The sequence below is a fragment of the Bufo bufo genome, chromosome 1 (assembly GCF_905171765.1).
Source record: "Bufo bufo chromosome 1, aBufBuf1.1, whole genome shotgun sequence".
In the NCBI taxonomy this organism is placed as follows: domain Eukaryota; kingdom Metazoa; phylum Chordata; class Amphibia; order Anura; family Bufonidae; genus Bufo; species Bufo bufo.
This window is the reverse complement of record NC_053389.1, coordinates 153,805,556-153,827,230: the sequence shown is the minus strand read 5'-3', so window position 1 is coordinate 153,827,230 and position 21,675 is coordinate 153,805,556. Positions and strand designations below refer to the sequence as shown.

The 21,675-nt window shown below is 47.4% G+C and overlaps 1 protein-coding gene across 4 annotated transcripts in view; it reads right to left on the bottom strand.

Annotated features, from left to right (window-relative positions):
- CLSTN1 (calsyntenin 1) overlaps positions 1–21,675 on the bottom strand; it is a 97,714-nt gene that overhangs the window by 2,926 nt on the left and 73,113 nt on the right. For all 4 annotated transcript variants that reach the window (XM_040430897.1, XM_040430914.1, XM_040430906.1 and 1 more), the window contains 7 exons: positions 21,133–21,290; positions 19,974–20,122; positions 18,116–18,342; positions 17,381–17,551; positions 12,380–12,525; positions 1,205–1,337; positions 88–272 (listed from right to left, as the gene is read on the bottom strand). In XM_040430897.1, coding sequence (XP_040286831.1) covers positions 88–272; positions 1,205–1,337; positions 12,380–12,525; positions 17,381–17,551; positions 18,116–18,342; positions 19,974–20,122; positions 21,133–21,290 — 1,169 coding nt within the window. The remainder of the gene's footprint in view (positions 1–87; positions 273–1,204; positions 1,338–12,379; positions 12,526–17,380; positions 17,552–18,115; positions 18,343–19,973; positions 20,123–21,132; positions 21,291–21,675) is intronic.

The window sequence follows — 21,675 nt, the reverse complement described above, 5'->3', positions numbered from 1 at the left end:
AATACAACATTTTGTACAGCCTGATTGAGGTAGGTACAGTGAGGAGTACACCCCACATGTAGCATCACTAAAGCGCCGAGGACTTACCTCCATTGGGTTCACAGTGATAGTAAGAGCAGAGTCATCCCAGTCCATTTCATTCTCTTTGCCACTCTCCTGGTCACGCATGGTACGCTGATGGGCTGCACGAATGCGAAACACTCCCAGAATAATCATGAAGACCAGGAAACTGACGCAGACCACTATAACGATGGTCGCAGCACTGGGAACGACTGTGAAAGAGTGAACACATCATACTTTGTTTAGATTGCAAGCCTCAGTGGGGACAATAAGTGATGACAATATAAATATAAATAAATAGGAACAGTTGCCATGAACAACTGAGCAGTAGAGGGCGCTATCATTACATCACTATGCACAATGCATGAATGAGAAAATTCATTAAATCCCATGAATAGGGGTGCCGTCTTTACATCACTGTGCACAATACACAAATGAGCAGTATAAGGTGCCATCAACTTAGCAGCATCAGGTTATATTGTTACAACAGTATGCACAATGCATGAATAATCTGTAGATGGCGCCCTAAGTACACCGTATATGCATACTAAAGCATGACCGAGTACCAGAGGGTGCTATAAGACTGTGATGCTGCTGATTTTTAGAATTGAGACGACGTGGCATGCATCTGACTGTCAGCAGATGTTTGGTCCTCTTTAACCATGTCACCACTCCTGACATGCCTTTTAATAGCTGCATGCATTCCCCATGTAATAACAATTCTGGAGCACCTATTCTTATGTCTGTATGTTGTCTCATTCCTTTGTTATTGCTACTGGAAGTTATGAATGAATTGCTATTAGCCTTCAGTAAGGGTACAAAGGGGTGGTAACACGTGTACCTGTACAGACTCACTGTATCCAATCAGTGCTGCCATTTTCAGACCGTGCAGGTACACACCCCCAACTGGTGACCACCCCTCTGTACCCTTACTGCAGACCGCTAGCAATTCATGTATAACTTCTAGTAGAAATAATAAAGGAACGGCACAACATACAGCCATAAGAATAGATGCTCCAGAATTGTTATTACACAGTGAATGCATGAAGCTATTAAAACAGACATGTCAGGAGCGGTGACCGGTCCTCTTTAAATCCAAACTAAGTAGGATGCTCTAGTTTTCTTGTGGAAAATATAGACGTACCTGATGCAGAGTGTGTGCTGGCAGGGTTGTGTCCCAAAAGATCAGGAGATTGATGACGGGACGGGACAAACAAAGCCTCAGATATAATGTGATTTGGAGCCTCTGGGGGGCTGGCAGTGTGGATCACATTCACCTGTAACAGGAAAATAATTAGGCCTCATGCACATGACAGTAATTTCCATCCACATTCAATCAGCATTTTTTGAGGATCGGATGCGGACCAATTAATCTCAGTGAGGCCGCAAAACATGCATACAGGAAACCTGGGGTGGGGGGGAAGAATATGGCGTGCTCACAGCTGGGATCTTACAGCTGCATGCATAAGGCCTTACACTGAGGGCGCTGCCACATATTCTGTTTTTTTTTATGCCAAACCCAGGAGTGGATTGAAAAAAAGTTGAGAAGTTGTATCTGCCCTTAATACAGTCTCTCCTTTTATGATCCACTCCTGGTTTTGGCTTCAAACACTGCATCAAAAAGCCTGGAGGTGTGGCGGCAGCCTTAGAGTGCCTTCACACGTTGCAGATTGGCTTGCCCCCCTATTCAAATGAATGGAACTGATTTTCAGTCACGAAAAATTCTGCAATAAAAATTGCAGTATGTGAAGGCACCCATGGGCCAGTTTCACACGTTGCAGCCCATTAAAAGTGTTTTTACCTTGATAGCTGTGTTTTTTTTAAAACTCGTTTTATTACATCATAACAAGCAGAGTTATAAAGCAATCAGCAAAGTATACAATGGTATATATAACCCTCGAGACATATCCTTATATTACATCGTGGTCATGAAGATCAATGATACATCAGTTACCCCAAATGGCATAAGCATATCACTACCAACATATTTATAATAAATGGTGACATCTATATTGATTGGAATCCAATACTCTGGTTGAGGGGTAGAAAGACACAAAGTGCTTCTAAGCAGCAGAGTGAAGTGGACTGGCATGACAGTCAGTAGGAGAGGCACACCACGGTCCCCAAATCTTTTCAAATTTTTGAGGGCATCTCTGCGAGAAAACATAATCTTCTCCAGGGGAATGATGTTGTTTACTAGAGTTTTCCAGTGGCCAACCGTGGGAGGCCTGTCCGCCATCACACGGAGAGCAATCGCCTTTCTGCAAGAAAAGTGTTTCCCTCATAAAGTGAGTACATAGTGTGATCGTGAGTCAACCCTCAAACTATCCCCAAAAGACAAGTTTGGGGGCAGACTTCTAGGTTACCCGGAATCCTAGTGGACAGAACATCCACCACTGCTCTCCAGAATGATCTAATATAGCTACAGTCCCATATGAGGTGCAGAAATCTGCATTCAACTGCGCACAACTATGCCACCCGTATGAGGTATCCTGGCCATCTTGAAAAGTCTGGTCGAGTGAGGTAGCATCTGTGGAAAATAAAGAGTTGTGTCAATCTATTAGTATAAGATGGTGACACAGCTACAGGGGGCAGCTAATGCCTCACTCCAATCCTCTGCTGACAAGGAGTGGGAGATGTTGTTTCTCCACTTGCCCTCAGCACCCCTAGGAGAGAAGAGAGTTTAAGGTTAAGCAGGTGAGTATAAAGGGCGGGATATTAGCCCTCTCTGCCCCTGAGTTCTGAAGACCCAAATGAGTGTGTAGGCAGAGACTGATCTTTTGAGAACCCGTAGTTGGACCTGAAGGGCATGTCTCAACTGAAGGTATCTAAAGAAATGTGGGCGTATGATCCCAGCCTTGGTCTGCAGCTGAGCAAAAAAAAAGAATAAGGAGACTTTTGTATAACTTACCAGTAAAGTCTCTTTCTCGCTCTTCCTTGGGGGACACAGGAACCATGGGTATAGCTCTGCTCCCTAGGAGGCGTGACACTAAGTGAAAGCTGTAAGCCCCTCCTCCATCAGCTATACCCTTCAGCCTGGAGAGAGAGACTGCCAGTTGCGTGTCCAAGTAGTGAAAGATAACCACCAACCGGAAAAAAAGAACTGTCAAGCCCCAACGGGGGCAACCAAGCCGGAACCACAACTGGTAAACCCCAAATGAAAGGGCGGGTGCTGTGTCCCCCAAGGAAGAGCGAGAAAGAGACTTTACTGGTAAGTTATACAAATAGTCTCCTTTTCTCGCCCATATTCCTTGGGGGACACAGGAAACCATGGGACGTTCCAGAGCAGTCCCAGAAGGGAGGGACCAGAACAAACTAGGGCCAACACCCAGAGGCATCAATCAACTGCCGCCTGCAACACCAGACGGCCTAAAGCAGCGTCAGCCGACGCATGAGTATGCACCCTGTAGAACTTGGTGAAGGTGTGCAAGGAGGACCAAGTGGCCGCCTTGCAAATCTGCTCCGTAGAAGCCCGATTTCCTCTGAGCCCAGGAAGCCCCGACCGCTCTAGTGGAGTGAGCGGTAACACCAAGGGGCGGAACCTTGCCCTCGGCGAGATAAGCCTCAGTAACAGCCATCTTGACAAAACGGGGCGATAGCAACTTTGGACGCCGCCATCCCTCTGCGCGACCCCTCCGGAACCACAAAGACGAGTCAGTACGCCTGAAAGAGCTGGTTACCTCCAGGTAAACCTTGAGCGCCCTGACAACGTCCAGGCGATGAAGCTTCCTCTCCCGGGGGTTGGGAAGGGGAAGGACACAAGGAGGGGGAGAACGATGTCCTCGTTCAGATGAAAGGCGGAGACCACCTTAGGAAGGAAGGAAGGGACCGGACGAAGAACCACCTTGTCCTGGTGGAACACTAGGAAAGGTTCCAGACAGGAGAGTGCAGCCAATTCGGACACCCTCCGAAGAGAGGTGACTGCTACAAGGAAATAACCTTGCAGGACAGAAGCCGCAAGGAAACAGTCCGCAGAGGCTCGAAAGGAGAAGCCTGGAGCGCTGAGAGAACCAGGTTCAGGTCCCAGGGCGGTACCCGGAGGGGGCGGTACGGAGGAACCGGCAGTGAGCCACGCCCTGAAGGAAAGTCTTGACAGAGGACCAAGGGGGGGCCCAGTGGGCGCTGAAACAAAATGGACAGCGCAGACACCTGACCCTTCAAAGAACTAAGACCCAGACCTTGGGCAAGGCCACTCTGAAGGAAGGACAAAACGGTGGGGAGAGAAAAGCGGAGCGGAGGAATCACCAGATCGGCACAGAACCCCAAATAGGTCCTCCAGGTCCTATAATAGATCCTAGAAGAGGACGGCTTACGGGCGCGGATCATGGTGCGGACGACGTCCGCAGAAAAACCCCTACGTGTCAGGACGGTGGTCTCAACAACCACGCCGTCAAACGTAGGGACCTTAAATGCGGGTGGAAGATCGGTCCCTGAGAGAGAAGATCTTCCCTGGCGGGCAGCGGCCAGGGCGCGTCTGCCAGGAGCAGCATGAGGTCGGCGTACCAAGACCGGCGGGGCCAGTCCGGAGCGACCAGAATCACCGAGACGCCTTCCGCCGCGATCTTTCCGAAGGACCTTGGGCAGGAGTGGGATGGGAGGGAATATGTATGGACGCGCGAAGCCTCGCCAAGGAAGAACGAGGGCGTCGGCTCCGCAAGCTCCCGGATCCCTGGACAGATAGGCGGGGACCTTGTGATTGAACTTGGAGGCCATGAGGTCCACGTCCGGCATGCCCCAACGAAGGCAAATGGCCTCGAACACCTCCGGGTGAAGAGACCACTCGCCGGGGTCGACGGTGGTGCGACTGAGGAAGTCCGCCGCCCAATTGTCCACCCCTGGAATAAAAATTGCAGATAGAGCCGGGACGTGGGCTTCCGCCCAACGGAGAATGCTGGTGACCTCCCGCATCGCTGCAGCGCTGCGAGTGCCCCCCTGGTGGTTTATGTACGCCACGGCCGTGGATGACCCCTCAGCAGATGAGTCCAGTGTCGCAGAGACAGAAGGGCCCGCTCTCAGCTCCAGGACATTGATCGAGAGTTTGGACTCCGATGGAGACCAAATGCCCTGGACGGATCGGGGAGGGAAACACGCCTCCCCAGCCCAAGAGACTGGCATCGGTTGTAACCACCAACCATTTGAGCGGCAGAAAGGACTTGCCCAGAAGAGGGGCCTGTAACCACCAGCGGAGAGATGACCGCACTGGAGGCGATAGACGGAAGGGATGTCCAGAGACTCCGGCGATTTGTCCCAGGAGGAGAGGATCGCCCGTTGGAGAGGGCGGGAGTGAAACTGCGCAAATGGGATCGCCTCGAAGCAGGCAACCATCTGCCCCAAGACCCGCATGCAGAAGCGGAAGGACGGTCGACGGTGGAGAAGGAGACCCCGAATCGCCCGACGGAGGGTCAGTCGTTTTTTCCGAGGGAAGACGTACCTCCGCCGCTCCCGTGTCTAAAAGCATTCCCAGGAAGACCAGTTGTCTGGAGGGGGGAAGTGAGGACTTGGGGAAGTTGATGACCCAACCGAACCTCGCCAGGGTCTCTAGAGTGAGATCCACGCCTGGCAACCGCTTGAGAAAGGGACGGAGCCTTGATGAGGATATCGTCCAAGTACGGTAGCAGAAAAAACACCCCTGGAGCGGAGTAAGGCCAAAACCGGGCCAGGACCTTGGTGAACACCCGGGGGGCTGTTGCCAGCCCAAAGGGAAGGGCGACATAATTGGAAGTGAAGGTCCCCCACGGCGAATCGGAGGAAGCGATGGTGACACCGGGGCTACCGGAACATGGAGGTAGGCATCCTGTATATCGATGGAAGACATGAAATCTCCCCGCTCCAGGGAAGCCACCGCGGAACGGAGGGACTCCATCCGAAACCGTCGAAGGAGGAGAAAACGGTTGAGCCTTTTGAGGTCCAAAATGGGCCGCAGCACCGAACCTCCCTTCTTGGGAACTACAAAGAGGTTCGAATAGAACCCTTGGAATCCTTTCCTCTAGAGGAACGGGGGGTAATCACCCCCCTGTCCAGTAAGGCTTGAACAGCCGCGGAGAACGCCGCCCGCGCTTTTCGGGTCCCGCGGTGGGCGGGAGCGAAAGAACCCGATCTGGAGGGAAGGACGCGAATTCGATTTTGTATCCAGAAGACACAATTTCGAGAGCCCAGGCGTCGGGAGAAGTGAGCCATCCAGACGACCCTGAAAAGGAGAAGCCGGGCCCCCCACCCGGGTGGGTGGGGGCGCACCTTCAGGCAGAGGACTGCTTTGGCTGCGGGTGTTGCGGGCAGCCTGCGGCCTGCGCCAGGAGGGCTGCGCCCGAAAAAAAAACGGCTTCCTACGCTTATCCTGGGGAGGGGCCGAAGCGGCAGCTGCGGGGGGAGCCCCAGAGGTCCTGCGGGAGGACCGAAAAAACGAGACGCACCAGGCGTCCGCGGGGGGGCGCCCCTGGCTTGGGGTTGAGGAAGATGGGTGCTTTTACCACCCGTGGCCTCCGAAATAAGCTTGTCTAGGCTGACCCCCGAAAAGGCGGGAACTCGCAAAAGGTAGCCCCGCCAAGGAACGTTTGGAGGCAGCGTCCGCTTTCCAAACCTTCAGCCAGAGTTCTCTCCTGACGGAAACGGCCAGGGCGGAGGAGCGTGCTATAAGGGCTCCCGCATCAAGGGAGGCCTCGCAAACAAAATTCCCAGCCCGAACAATAAGCTGGGCCAAGGAATGTAGGTCCTGGATGGGGACGTCCGAGTCCAACTCCTGCTCCAGCTGCACACCCCAAGCAGAGATTGCTTTACCTGCCCAGGCAGAAGCAAAAACCGGTCTGAGGGCAGAACCGGAGGCAGCAAAAATGCCCTTGGAAAGGTCTCCATGCGACGGTCCTCCGCTGACTGAAGAGAGGACCCGTCGGGAACAGGGATGGCCGTGTTCTTTGACAGACGGGCCACAGGGGGGTCCACCTTGGGTGGGGTACGACCAGGTGGCCACAACATCGGCTGGAAAAGGATAGCAAATATCCAGCTTCTTGGATTGACAAAACGGGCGTCCGGGCGAGCCCAAGCCTTAGACACCACGGAGGAGAAATCAGAGTGGATTGGAAAGACTTTGGAGGCCTGCTTGGGTCTGATAAAGGAGACGCTAGCTGCGTCAGAGCTAGGAGGGGTCATCTTGCACCTTAAAGGTGTCACGAATATCAGAGATGAGTTGACCCATCGCTGAGGCTAGCTTGGACGGCAGGGCCGAGTCCATTTCCAAATCCGAAGCCGCCAATTCACCTTCAGAGGGCGAATCCTTTGGAGAGGAGAGGCCCGTCTGAGTGCGCACGCGTGGCGGAGAGAGAGAGGCATCCGAGGAGGAGGCTCGCTCTACTCTAAAACGCTTCTGAGAGTGCCTAGCTCAGGAAGGGTCACTAAGAGAGGGTGAACCCGCCGCAGCGGCAGAAGCGGTGGACCCGGAGGGTGCGACAGTAAGAGTGGCATCCTGCGGGGTAGGCGGCCTGTCTATTAGGCGGCCCACGACATGGGTGAGGCTTTCCACGGCCTGGGACAGGGATCTAGCCCAGTCAGGCGGGTCAGAGGAAGCAGGGAGCGACACAGCGGGCGACTGAGGCTGCGGTGGAGCCCGGCATGCAGGACAGTGCGGATCAGACTGCCCCCGGGGAAAGGGTTCCCTACAAGCGGTACAGGCATGGTACCAAGGCTTGGCGGCTGCAGAAGGGTCTGACATGGTGAAAAAAATGTTGCGCTTAAAGGGTGGGGGCCCCAGTGATTACACCCAGGCAGCAGCGCTGGTGGCACGGAGGGAGTTAACAGTCCTACCAGACCCGCGGACAGCGCAAGCGGCAGCAGTAAGGGCAGCAGACTGAAGGAGGCTGTGGAGGAGTGGCAGCAGGCACGGAGATGAAGAGCTTCAGGATCGGACGGCAGAGAGGATTCCACGCAGCACTAGAGATGTGGAGCCCGACGAAACAGGAAGCAGCGGAGCGCATATAGGAAGCTCCGCCCCCCCCCTGCCGCGCTGAAGGAGAAGGCAGAGCCGTGCGCGCGGCAAAATGATTTAACCCCCGAGAAGGATGAAGTGCCGGCCAAGCTAAAATGGCGCCGTTCCCGCCAAGTAAGCGGCCCCGGCCGCGCCTGGATGTGGCAGACGGCCTCCTGCCCACAGCCGTCCCCCTGATGCCCTGCCGCTGGAGAAGACCGAAGTCCCCCCCAAATGATGCCCGGTAAAAGTTGCCGGCCCAGTTATGCCTATGGGGGGGGGGGGGGGGGGGGGGGTTGATGATGTATGGAAAAAACGCTTGAGTCTTCAAGCGTAGACGTAGCAGCAGTGGGAGGGAGAGGAAAAGGGGGGGGAGGGGGCTGGAGCAGCCACTCTCACCATCCGCTGTCTTCACCCTCAATCCGTCCAGCAGGGTCGCCCCTTCAGCTACTGGCACCGCAGTGGCAGGAAGCCGGGGGAGGGACTTGGCGTGCGGCGACCCTTGAGCTGGCGGGACGCAGGGGAGCGAGGCTGCCCTGGTCCACCTTGTCTTCTGTGGGGGAGGCGGCAGTGCGGCATTACCGGCACTGGCGCAACTAAACCCCGGGAGAAACAGAGGGGTCTAGTGCGCCTCTGTTGTCCCTGCAAGTAGAAGAAAAACCGAATTAAAAACAACAAATAACGCAAAAAATAAAAAATTATAGAAAGCAACCCTGCCTAAGCAGGGAGTGTCTTGCCTCCTTGGACACTAAGCAAAAAACTGGCAGTCTCTCTCTCCAAGCTGAAGGGTATAGCTGATGGAGGAGGGGCTTACAGCTTTCACTTAGTGTCACGCCTCCTAGGGAGCAGAGCTATACCCATGGTTTCCTGTGTCCCCCAAGGAATATGGGCGAGAAATTCAATTTTCGTATAGGTCTTTCAGATGGTGCAATCTATATCCTTTCCAGACACTCTCCCCCTCACAATGTAACAGATGAGGAAACATTGGATTATTCCACAGTGGGACATCATCTGGCAGGTCACTATACTGTTGCAGTTTTGCAGCCTTCCAAACCTGATGTGCAAGTCTATGGACCTGCAGGAGTGGACCCGGTAGAGTTGAAGGGCCCTCTAAAACAGGCCAGAGGCTGGAAAGTCGCAAATGTGTTTGTAAGTAATATTCAGAGTTAGGGAGTACATCCTGGGTCACCCATGGCACCAGATATCGCAACTGACCAGCAAGAAAATACAAATATAGATCTGGCAGAGCTGCCCCCCGGCCTTTGTCCCAGCTCCTATGCAGAGACTGTAGAGCTAGTTTCCGTCTATTCTTGCCCCATATGAACGTCGCTATGATAGAATGCAATTTATCAAAAAATGCGCGGGGGATTGGTACACAGGCGTGCTCTAGTAAGTATAGCGCCTTGGGTTGAAGAATCATCTTGATTAAGTTTATCCGTCCCATAGTGGACAATGGCAGGGTGTTCCAGGATTTGAATTTATCCATGAAATAGGATCCAAGGGGGACTATGTTTAGTTCGTGCGACATATGGCCTTCTTTTGTAATAATAACTCCTAGGTACTTGAATCTGTCCACTACCATCAAGTTATGATATGCGGATGGCCAATCCGGGGACCATAAGTGCATGATGGCCGATTTCGTCCAATTGATGCGAAGTCCAGAGAAGAAGCCAAACTGCTCAATAAGGGCTATTGCCCAGGGTAGTGTAGACTCTACTGTGTCCATGTATAAAATAAGATCATCAGCGTACAGGCCTAGCCGGTCCTCCCTGTTCCCTAGAGATATACCTTTAAATATAGTGTCCTGGCGGATCCTAAGTGCCAAATGCTCAATAGCCACCGCAAATAAAAGGGGAGACAAAGGGCATCCCTGCCTGGTCCCTCTGTAGAGCTTGAACGTTGAGGATAGGGAGCCATTTATCATAATATTCGCGGTGGGAGAATTATATAAGATACTAACCCAGCTGATGAATGTGAGGCCGAAGCCAAAACACCGGAGGACCTGTACTAAGTAAGGCCATTCTACAGAGTCGAACGCCTTGGCCGTATCTAACACGGCCAAAGCCCATTGTCTTCGATCCACACATCCAAGCTGGGCAATAACCTGTGCCCTTCTTATGTTACTAGAAGTAGAACGGCCAGGAATAAAACCGGTTTGGTTCTCCTGAGTTATGGATGATATTGCCCTATTCAATCTGTTCACTAAAATCTTAGCCAGTATTTTATAGTCTAGATTTAGCAATGATATAGGGCGATATGACCCACACTCCAGAGTCCTTAATTCAGTGGAATTTATTTCACCAGCAAAAAAAATGCGACGTTTCGACCGTAAAGGTCTTTCTCAAGCTTGAGAAAGACCTTTACGGTCGAAACGTCGCATTTTTTTTTGCTGGTGAAATAAATTCCACTGAATTGAAGACAGGAGAGTGCTGCGGTTTCTTCTATATGACGCATCCAAGGGGGAACTTCTGACCGGCTCCCAACACGGCTGGCACCACCACAAGATAAGACTTTAATTTTTCGTTGTGCTGCTATACGCATTTTTTCCAAAGAGTCCTTGTCAGGTTTTAGCAACACCACAATGGAGGCCTCATATAGTAATTCCGGGAACGCGCCACCGTCAAAAGATGCTTTATACATACACTCACCTAAAGAATTATTAGGAACACCATACTAATACGGTGTTGGACCCCCTTTTGCCTTCAGAACTGCCTTAATTCTACGTGGCATTGATTCAACAAGGTGCTGATAGCATTCTTTAGAAATGTTGGCCCATATTGATAGGATAGCATCTTGCAGTTGATGGAGATTTGAGGGATGCACATCCAGGGCACGAAGATCCCGTTCCACCACATCCCAAAGATGCTCTATTGGGTTGAGATCTGGTGACTGTGGGGGGCCATTTTAGTTACAGTGAACTCATTGTCATGTTCAAGAAACCAATTTGAAATGATTCGAGCTTTGTGACATGGTGCATTATCCTGCTGGAAGTAGCCATCAGAGGATGGGTACATGGTGGTCATGAAGGGATGGACATGGTCAGAAACAATGCTCAGGTAGCCCGGGACATTTAAACGATGCCCAATTGGCACTAAGGGGCCTAAAGTGTGCCCAGAAAACATCCCCCACACCATTACACCACCACCACCAGCCTGCTCAGTGGTAACAAGGCATGATGGATACATGTTCTCATTCTGTTTACGCCAAATTCGGACTCTACCATTTGAATGTCTCAACAGAAATCGAGACTCATCAGACCAGGCAACATTTTTCCAGTCTTCAACAGTCCAATTTTGGTGAGTTTGTGTAAATTGTAGCCTCTTTTTCCTATTTGTGGTGGGGTCTTCTGCTGTTGTAGCCCATCCGCCTCAAGGTTGTGCATGTTGTGGCTTCACAAATGCTTTGCTGCATACCTCGGTTGTAACGAGTGGTTATTTCAGTGAACGTTGCTCTTCTATCAGCTTGAATCAGTCGGCCCATTCTCCTCTGACCTCTAGCATCCACAAGGCATTTTTGCCCACAGGACTGCCGCATACTGGATGTTTTTCCCTTTTCACACCATTCTTTGTAAACCCTAGAAATGGTTGTGCGTGAAAATCCCAGTAACTGAGCAGATTGTGAAATACTCAGACCGGCCCGTCTGGCACCAACAACCATGCCACGCTCAAAATTGCTTAAATCACCTTTCTTTCCCATTCTGACATTCAGTTTGGAGTTCAGGAGATTGTCTTGACCAGGACCACACCCCTAAATGCATTGAAGCAACTGCCATGTGATTGGTTGACTAGATAATTGCATTAATGAGAAATAGAACAGGTGTTCCTAATAATTCTTTAGGTGAGTGTAGGTAGCAGCTGCGGACCCAAAATGTCCATATATTTAGAATAAACTAGCTGTGTTTTTTTTTTTAAGGCCTAATGCACAGGACGGTTGTTTCTGTGCTGATCGGATGTGGGACCACAAAAGATGCGAACAGCAAACCGTATGCTGTCTGCATCCATATGTCTGTTCCGCAGCCTCGCAATTTTTTTTTAAAATAAATAAAACAGAGAACATGTCCTATTCTTGTTGGTTTTGCAGACAAGAATAGGCATTTTTAATAGTGGGCAGGACGTACCAATCAGCAAAATAAGGAAAGCATATAGTTGGTATCCTTGACTTATAGAGCACAAAAACGGATAGGGCCGTGTACATGAGGTCTAATATTTTAATTTGTAAAAACCACGTGGACAATTATCACATCACCAAACTGCAGCAATCGCAATAAAATACACTTGTCCGCAACAAGTAAACTCAGCCATGAGATACGTTTGCATCATCATCACAAGCAGAGACTGATTGGGTCATTCATTTTTTATTTCTCACCTCCACTTGAAATTCGTTGCTGTTGTAGCGCCCATTGAGCTCAGAACAGACCACTTTAAATTTCCTGTCAAATAGGGAGACTGTATTCCAGTTCCTGTAACGGATCAGATGCAGTACTTCCTCATAATTCGCCATGGTATCGACACCTGCAATACACAAGATTAATTTTCTTCCTGTGCTCGGCAGTACATGTATTTCCTATGAGACTTCAGTCTTTAAGTATTTTTGCTCACTGGCAGGGATCCGTGGAACACGTACTGACATTATTACATAACATGGCAGATTTCCCAGACATGACTAACCCTCGGGAACACAGCTGAAGAACTTTCAAGCACTGATTTTCTACTGGAAACTACAAAATGAATTCACAAGCCCTTATATAAAGTCTTTTTTCACACTGGCTTTTTTCAGCCTTGGATATCTGCAGCAGGTTCCACGGCAAATACACGTCCGACATAAGTAAAATGAAGTAAAAAAAATAATTCATTTTTATTTATATAAAAATACCAAATTTACCAATTTTTTTTTAAAAATTGCAAATTATAATACATAGTAATACCTACAAAAATAGTTATTACTTTACATTCCCCATATGTCTACTTCATGTTTGGATCAATTTGGGAATGATATTTTATTTTTGGGGGATGTTACAAGGCTTAGAAGTTTAGAAGCAAATCTTGAAATTTTTCAGAAATTTTCAAATACCCACTTTTTAGGGACCAGTTGATTTTTTGGCAAATTTTCCATTTTAATCCATTTTTTCCAGTAACAAAGCATGGGTTAACAGCCAAACAAAATGCTATATTTATTGCCCCGATTCTGTAGTTTGCAGAAACACCCCATATGTGGCCGTAAACTACTGTATGGGCACACAGTAGGGTGTAGAGGGAAAGGTGCGCCGTATGGTTTTTGGAAGGCAGATTTTGCTGGACTGGTTTATTTACACCATGTCCCATTTGAAGCCCCCCTAATGCACCCCTAGAGTAGAAACTCCATAAAAGTGACCCCATCTAAGAAACTACACCCCTCAAGGTATTCAAAACTGATTTTACAAACTTTGTTAACCCTTTAGGTGTTCCACAAGAATTAATGGAAAATAGAGATACAATTTCAAAATTTCACTTTTGACAGATTTTCCATTTTAATAATTTTTTTCCAGTTACAAAGCAAGGGTTAACAGCCAAACAAAACTCAATATTTATGGCTCTGATTCTGTAGTTTACAGAAACACCCCATATGTGGTCGTAAACTGCTGTACGGGCACACGGCAGGGCGCAGAAGGAAAGGAATGCCATACGGTTTTGGAAGGCAGATTTTGCTGGACCGGTTTTTTGACACCATGTCACATTTGAAGCCCCCCTGATGCACCCCTAGAATAGAAACTCCAAAAAAGTGACCCCATTTTAGAAACTACGGGATAGGGTGGCAGTATTGTTGGTACTAGTTCAGGGTACATATGATTTTTGGTTGCTCTATATTACACTTTTTGTGAGGCAAGGTAACAAGAAATAGCTGTTTTGGCACAGTTTTTTTTTTTTTTACGGTATTCACCCGAGGGGTTAGATCATGTAATATTTTTATAGAGCAGGTTGTCACGGACGCAGCGATATCTAATATGTATACTATTTTTTTATTTATGTAAGTTTTACACAATGATTTCATTTAAAAAAAAAAAAAATATCATGTTTTAATGTCTCCATAGTCTGAGAGCCATAGTTTTTGGGCAAATATCTTGGGTAGGGTATGATTTTTGCGGGATGAGATGACGGTTTGATTGGCACTATTTTGGGGTGCGTATGACTTTTTGATCGCTTGGTATTACACTTTTTGTGATGTAAGGTGACAAAAATTTGCTTCTGACACAGTTTTTTTTTTTTTTTTTACGGTATTCACCTGAGGCAGGCATGGTCAAGCTGCGGCTCTCCAGCTGTTGTAAAACTACAACTCCCACCATGCCCTGCTGTAGGCTGATAGCTGTAGACTGTCCGGGCATGATGGGAGTTGTAGTTTTGCAACATCTGGAGAGCCTCAGGTTGGCCATCCCTGACCTGAGGGGTTAGGTCATGTGATATTTTTATAGAGCACGTTATTACGGACGCGGCGATACCTAATAGGTATACTTTTTTTTATTTATGCAACTTTTACACAATTATTTCATTTTTGAAAAAAAAAATCATGTTTTAGTGTCTCCATATTTTGAGAGCCATAGTTTTTTCAGTTTTTGGGCGATTATCTTAGGTAGGGTCTAATTTTTTGCAGAATGAGGTGACGGTTTGATTGGTACTATTTTGGCGTACATACGACTTTTTTGATCACTTTTATTACCTTTTTTGGGAAGTATGATGGGCAAAATTTCAATTTCATGAGTTTAAAGAGACAGGGGGCACACCAAATACTAAAAGGAGTGCAAAGGGTGGAAAAGCTACATATGACAAGTCATCTGACCCAAAGAGAGAGTCAAAAAGGGCCACCCCATGAATGCACATCCAACCATAAAGGATATAGAAATATATATAAAGTTTATTGGACACAACAACACACACGCATTAAAAAATTGTATACAACATAGAACAAAGTGCGGTATGCAATAGAATATATGAAACCGACACACACAGGTCCACTGAGCTATCGCATATGAATGTATGCGTTATCAACCAGCATATAAAACAATACAATAAGACACATATAGCAAATGTAAGGTAAGGTAAGACCACTAAAATCGAAGATACAGATAGACCAACATAAGGTCAAATATCAAGAGCCAAAACCTACATATCCAGCTGGTGCAGTGGACCTGGAAACATGAAAAGCGCCCAACGCGTGTCGCCGGAGCAATCCGGCTTCCTCAGGTACCCCTGAGGAAGCCGGATTGCTCCGGCGACACGCGTTGGGCGCTTTTCATGTTTCCAGGTCCACTGCACCAGCTGGATATGTAGGTTTTGGCTCTTGATATTTGACCTTATGTTGGTCTATCTGTATCTTCGATTTTAGTGGTCTTACCTTACCTTACATTTGCTATATGTGTCTTATTGTATTGTTTTATATGCTGGTTGATAACGCATACATTCATATGCGATAGCTCAGTGGACCTGTGTGTGTCGGTTTCATATATTCTATTGCATACCGCACTTTGTTCTATGTTGTATACAATTTTTTAATGCGTGTGTGTTGTTGTGTCCAATAAACTTTATATATATTTCTATATCCTTTATGGTTGGATGTGCATTCATGGGGTGGCCCTTTTTGACTCTCTCTTTGGGTCAGATGACTTGGCAAAATTTCAATTTCATCATAGTTTATTTTTTTAAAAATTTTTATGGCCTTCACCGTGCGGGTAAAGAAACATGTCCGTTTTATAGATCAGGTCGTTATGGACGCGGTGATATCAAACATGTGTAGGGATTTTTTTTTTTTTTCATTTTTAATCAGTGATAAATGTGTTTTTTGATTTTTACTTTTTTTCCCCCTTTTTTTTACCCAGACCCACTTGCTTCTTGAAGATCCAGTGGGTCTGATGTCTGTATAATACAGTACAGTACACTATATAGTGTACTGCAGTGTATTTTCACTTTACAAAGTCTGATTAGACTTCTGCCTTTAACAGAAGTCTAATCAGCACCATGGACAGTCTCTGATCAGTGCCATGGACAGCCGGACGCCTGTGAAGGCGTCCGGTTGCCATGGTAACCATCATTAGCTGCCACAGCAGAGCAGTGGGTGATGGGGAGGGAGGGGGCCCCCTCCCTCTCCCATCGGGGGCTGAAAAGGCACAGCAGCCCCCGATGGGAGAGGGAGGGAGCTCCCTCTTAACCTCTTCCATACAGCGGTCCCTATGGACCGCGGCATGGAAGGAGTTAAACGCCTGACAACAGCACAGATGTCAGGCGTTTCAAGCAGAGAGTCAGCAATGTGCTGACACTCTGCAAACCGCTCGGCTATCCTGAGAGAGGAGGCGGGCGGATGATCGCATGCCTACCCTTTTCCCCCAAGCACCGCCCGCCCTCCCTGCTGCACTCCCCGCACCCCCCCGCTGCGCCCTCCGGCAGATAAGAAAGAGGGCAGTGGGGGGGTTTAAACATTAAAATAAAGGTTATTTGAAGTTTCTGATCCCCGCGGTCACAGACCTGCGGTTTGCTGCGATCGCCGACATGGGCGCATTTAGCCAAGGTGCCTGCTCAATGATTTGAGCAGGCACTGGGTTCCAATCATCGCCCGCTGGGCGGCGGTGATTGGAACTATACATGACGTACCGATACGTCATGTGTCCTTAAGTACCAGGACAACATGCCGTACCGGTACGTCATGCGTCCTGAAGAGGTTAAAGGGGTTGTCCCATCTAGGCCAGGGTGGATGGACTTTAAACATTGAAGCAGCTCTGCTGTTTCCGTAACTCCTATAGCAGGGAATGGGAGCTAGGCAAACAGCATAGCACAGTTTCCATAACTCCCAGTTTATGGACACAGTGTAGCTTGCTGTGCTACACTGTTTGCGTAGCTCCCCCTCACTGCTATGGGAGTTATGGAAACAGCAGAGAGCCAGACATTCAGCCACTTCTGCAAATCTGCCTCTCCTATCTTGCGCTTATTGCCATCTCCACCATGAAAAGCCCCTTCAAGGCTAATGTCACACAAAAGATTTTCCCGTCTGGGTGCTGTCGGACTTTAGAACAGACAGCACCAGAGCTGAAAACTGACAGGTTAAAGTTAATGGGTTTTTTCACTTGTCAGTTTTTTTATACTGGCCATCTGTCCGTTAAGAAAAAATTGTGACATGTTCCATCAGTTTTTCACACATGACTTGCCCCATTCAAGTCAATGGGTCAGTGAAAAAAAAACGGAAGCACTGAAGATCTGTCTTCAATTTTTTCACTGATGTAAAAAAACGATGACATCGGCACAGAATGCAACTGCAGAAAAATCTGAAGCAAAAAGTAAAAGAAAACTGTATTTCACAGAATTCGGACAAGTTCCATATTGCTCGTCTAAAAGAGGCCTTACTGACCTGTGATAACAATGCCTTGACTGGAAGAGCTCATCTCCATCCCTTTCTGCTGCAGGTGTGTCAGGTCCAGATGAAGGCTCTCTTGGTCAGGATTCAAGGCCTCGCCCACCACAGTGATCTCACATGCGTCCAAGTTGTGCATGATTTCCTCTGACACCAGAGATTCTTGCACTAGAGAGAAGAAATAGCCGTTCACAAGTCACAAAATGCAATGCTGAAAGAAAACTTTAACTGCCTCAGGACTTATTCATGCTTTTGGGACGGCATCCACATATCATTTTGTACAGTATGCAATGGATCATTGAAAAACAGACCATATATGGATGGCATCTGTGTGCTATCTGTGGTTTTCACAGACCAACTGAATAAAATGAGCACATTCTGTCCGCAAAAGGGAGTAAAATAGTTTTTCTCCCAGTGTTCTTCCTGTCGATCAACGGTATGTGAAGAAACGCGGACAACAGATTACAGATACAGAATCAAATGGATCTGAGTGCTGTCCATGGAGAGCTCAGAAAGCACGCAGATGCGACTCATTGACTTGTGAATAAGGCATTTTCGGGGTTCCTCAGCTTTGAAGGGCTACATATAACCAGATATCAGCCTGTGTGTATTGTCGGTTTTAGATTTCGCAACAAAGCATGACATACTGTATTAGCTGCCATACATTTAATCTGTATGTAGTAGTAGTAGTAGTAGTAGTAGTAATGAACTCCGGGACCTTCAGTCACAAACCTGTAGGGTCCTCATCTCCTTCCCCCTCTGCCTCCACTTCGCGTGTGATAGTGCTGATAAGACGCAGCTCAGGGAACAGCGTTACTCCTTCTGTGCTCTCAAACTCAGATGCAGAGCGGGCAAAATGGTCAATGCCGCTGACACTGATTTTGGGCTCCTCTGGCTGTAGCACCATGACGTAGCCATCGACATCTGGGACACTGATACAGGTCTCCTCGTTAAAGCATCTGTAGCAACAGAGCAAAACAATGGCGAGAATAAGTGACTATTAATCTACACATCTATGTACTACTGTCTAAAATCGTGATTTGTGATAAAACTATTGAAGCAACGTTACAGCCCTCCCATAAATACTATAAAAGATTATAGTATCCATCCTCCTGGGTCATTTCATTTTCATGATCTCATATCCTTATAAATAACTGTAACAAAATCACAATAACTCTTTAAAGGGGTTGTGTCACAAAACATATTCTACATTTTTCAAACTAGCACCTGGATCTTAAAAATGTAGTATAGTCAGTGAGCTATTTAATAAAATGTATCTGTTTAGCGCCACCTGCTGTTTGTTCTTTTCCTTATTTCTTGTCCACAGGTGCTCAGTTTAAATCTTCAATTGCCACCAGCCATATGTTCTGTTAGAAGCTGTGGCAGTTAGGCTCCATTCACATGTCCGTAGCGTGTTTTGCGGATCCACAAAACAGGGACACCGCAATGTGCGTTCCGCATTTTGCGGACTGCACATAGCCGGCACTAATAGAAAATCTCTATTCTTGTCCGCAATTGCGGACAAGAATAGGACATGTTCTATTTTTTTCGGGAACGGAAATGCAGACCCGGAAGTGCGGGTCCGCATTTCCAGAGAATTGTGTTGCCCCATAGAAATGAATGGTTCCGCAATTCCGTTGCGTAAAATGCGGAGCGAAATTGCGGACGTGTGAATGGGGCCTTACAGGGAAAGAGCTGCAGCAGAAAGGACACAACAACCCCCTCTGCAATTGGAGCAGTCAAGGTAGAGATCTTTGGAGCCATGTGCAGAACATGGCTGGCGCTAGTTTTGTTAGACTTTGTTCACATCTCTGGTTCCGGCACAGAGCAGCCTGCTGTATCTCAAAGGATCTGGTGTTGCCGGATCCTCTACTTCACCGCTGGATCCCCATTGACTGCAGTGTGATCCAGCTGACTTCCTGCATAAATGCTGGGTTTCAACAGTTGCCTGCATCGTCCGTCAGTCAGCATATGCACCGGATCGCCGAAACAGAGATGTCAACACAGCCTTAGAAAGGTATTGTCATGTACTATATGATGTCCGATTTTTACATTTTTTACATCAATCTTGGCATAACTCCTTTAATGATCACCCATTGTCTTTTAATGGTGGGTGGTGCAGATTGGTAGTCTGGTGCCATGTCTTTTGGTGTCACTGCTTTAGAGCTCTTCAATCCAGCAGGTTGTGTGCTCGGCAGAGTTAATACAAGTAGTTTGTACCCGTTTGTTTCTTTACTTTTTCTATCTAAGTAGTGCTCAAGGAGGGCTATGTAGTGAACAGAGGCAGCAGCAATGCCAGGACCTCTGTTGAACCCAGTGATCACCAGACAGCCCTCGGCATGGCATAGCTGCTGGGTCTTTGCAGACCCAGATTATCTCTGTCACTGGCTAATGTCACTACAGGGGGCAGTTTTCTCCTGTAACTTTGGCTCCTATGTATGTCCTAGTTACAGTGAAAAAACGCAAAAATAAAACGATAAAATGTAACTGTCCCCAGAGGGTTTTTGTGACCCTTTTGGGGCACATATCATGTAATAAACTATAAACGAATATGCCAGTGTACTTCAAGAGGTGCTGATGTATCACTTACTTCACCGTAGTTGTGATCTTAAGACGTCTGATACCAGGGGTGGGGAACTGGCGAGAATTCAGGTAGGAAATATGCTGCATTGCCTGGTCAAAGCGGTCAATGTCATCTCCTTCCAATGTCAAAGTGGACTGGCTGGGACTTAGGTCAATCTGCAAAAGTATATTCAGAAGATTATGATGTGGAGATGTCATCCTTATAGCTGCAAAGTTCTGGAGTGAAGGAGCAGGAATACATCAATGAATGTACAGTTACTGAGGTGTCTAACAACTGGTTGGGAATGAAGGATGGTCAAGACCATTATTTAATACATGCTACAGCTGTACAAAATAAGTAATGTATGGACACAGTGACTGCACCAGCAGAATAGAGAGTGCAGCTCTGGAGTATAACACAGGATATAACTAAGGATCAGTACAAGATAAGTAATGTAATGTATGTACACAGTGACTCCACCAGCAGAATAGAGAGTGCAGCTCTGGAGCATAACACAGGATATAACTAAGGATCAGTACAAGATAAGTAATGTAATGTATGTACACAGTGACTGCACCAGTAGAATAGAGAGTGCAGCTCTGGATTATAATATAGGATGTAACTAAGGATCAGTAGAAGATAAGTAATGTAATGTATATAAATAGTGACTCCACCAGCAGAATAGTGAGTGCCGATCTGAAGTATAACATAGGATGTAACTCAGGATCACTACAGGATAAGTAATGTATGTACACAGTGACTCCACCAGCAGAATAGTGAGTACAGCTGTGGAGTATGATGTAGGCAGTAACTCAGGATCAATGCAAGAGATGTAATATATTTATACAGTTGTTCAATTTTTATGTGAATTAAGAGTTATGTATAGACTATAAAATAGAATTCAAAGGTAGACATACCCTTTAAATATGGTGTATCTATTAACTACACTGTAAAGCATATCTATGAATTAGAAAGGACACTTAACACCGTTTTATATAACAGAGATCATTATGTGTGTATCTTATATTCTTGTATTATTAGGATGAAGTGAGGACGATTTCTAAAAACTAGTGAAGATCATGACAGTTGCTGCTTTTATTCTCTAACAGTAATCAGGCTTCTTTCATCATTACTGTTATTGTTTGCACTGTTTTCATTTTTAAAGGTCTCCCTCACGTGGACTTACCTTCATGCCTTTACCAACCCCTTCAGCAGGTGCAAATTCCAGGCCCTCTTTGCAGGTATACAGGCAATCAATCACCTTCTTGCTTTCTAGCTTTCCAGAACGAATCATCAACCCAGCAAGGTTTCCACGGAAGAACTGGGTCATGTGCTGCTCCCCACCTTGACATAAAAAAAGCAGAAAGCGGTCAGAAACTCCACTATGCTCACACATTGGTTTATAGTTCTCCTTCAAAGGTGTTACAGCGTTGCATGCAGGTTAGTAATATCCAGTCGTGGTGAAAACCTGGCTTCATCCAGGAACCATGACGGGGGAGGACATGCAGATGAGCTCTGGAGGTGGCGGGTGGAAGTGGAGATAGAAAAAGCATGGAACATGGAAAAGCTATGGTGCCTAAACTCTGGGGGGTTAAGGACTCTCCAGTCTATCTCCATAGGGTGGTAAGACTGGCGTCAGGAGGGCAGAATAGCCTGTTATTTGACCACATTCTGCAGAGGTAAAGCCTAGGAAAGTGCAAGCTGAATCTACTATAGAAAAAGACAAGGC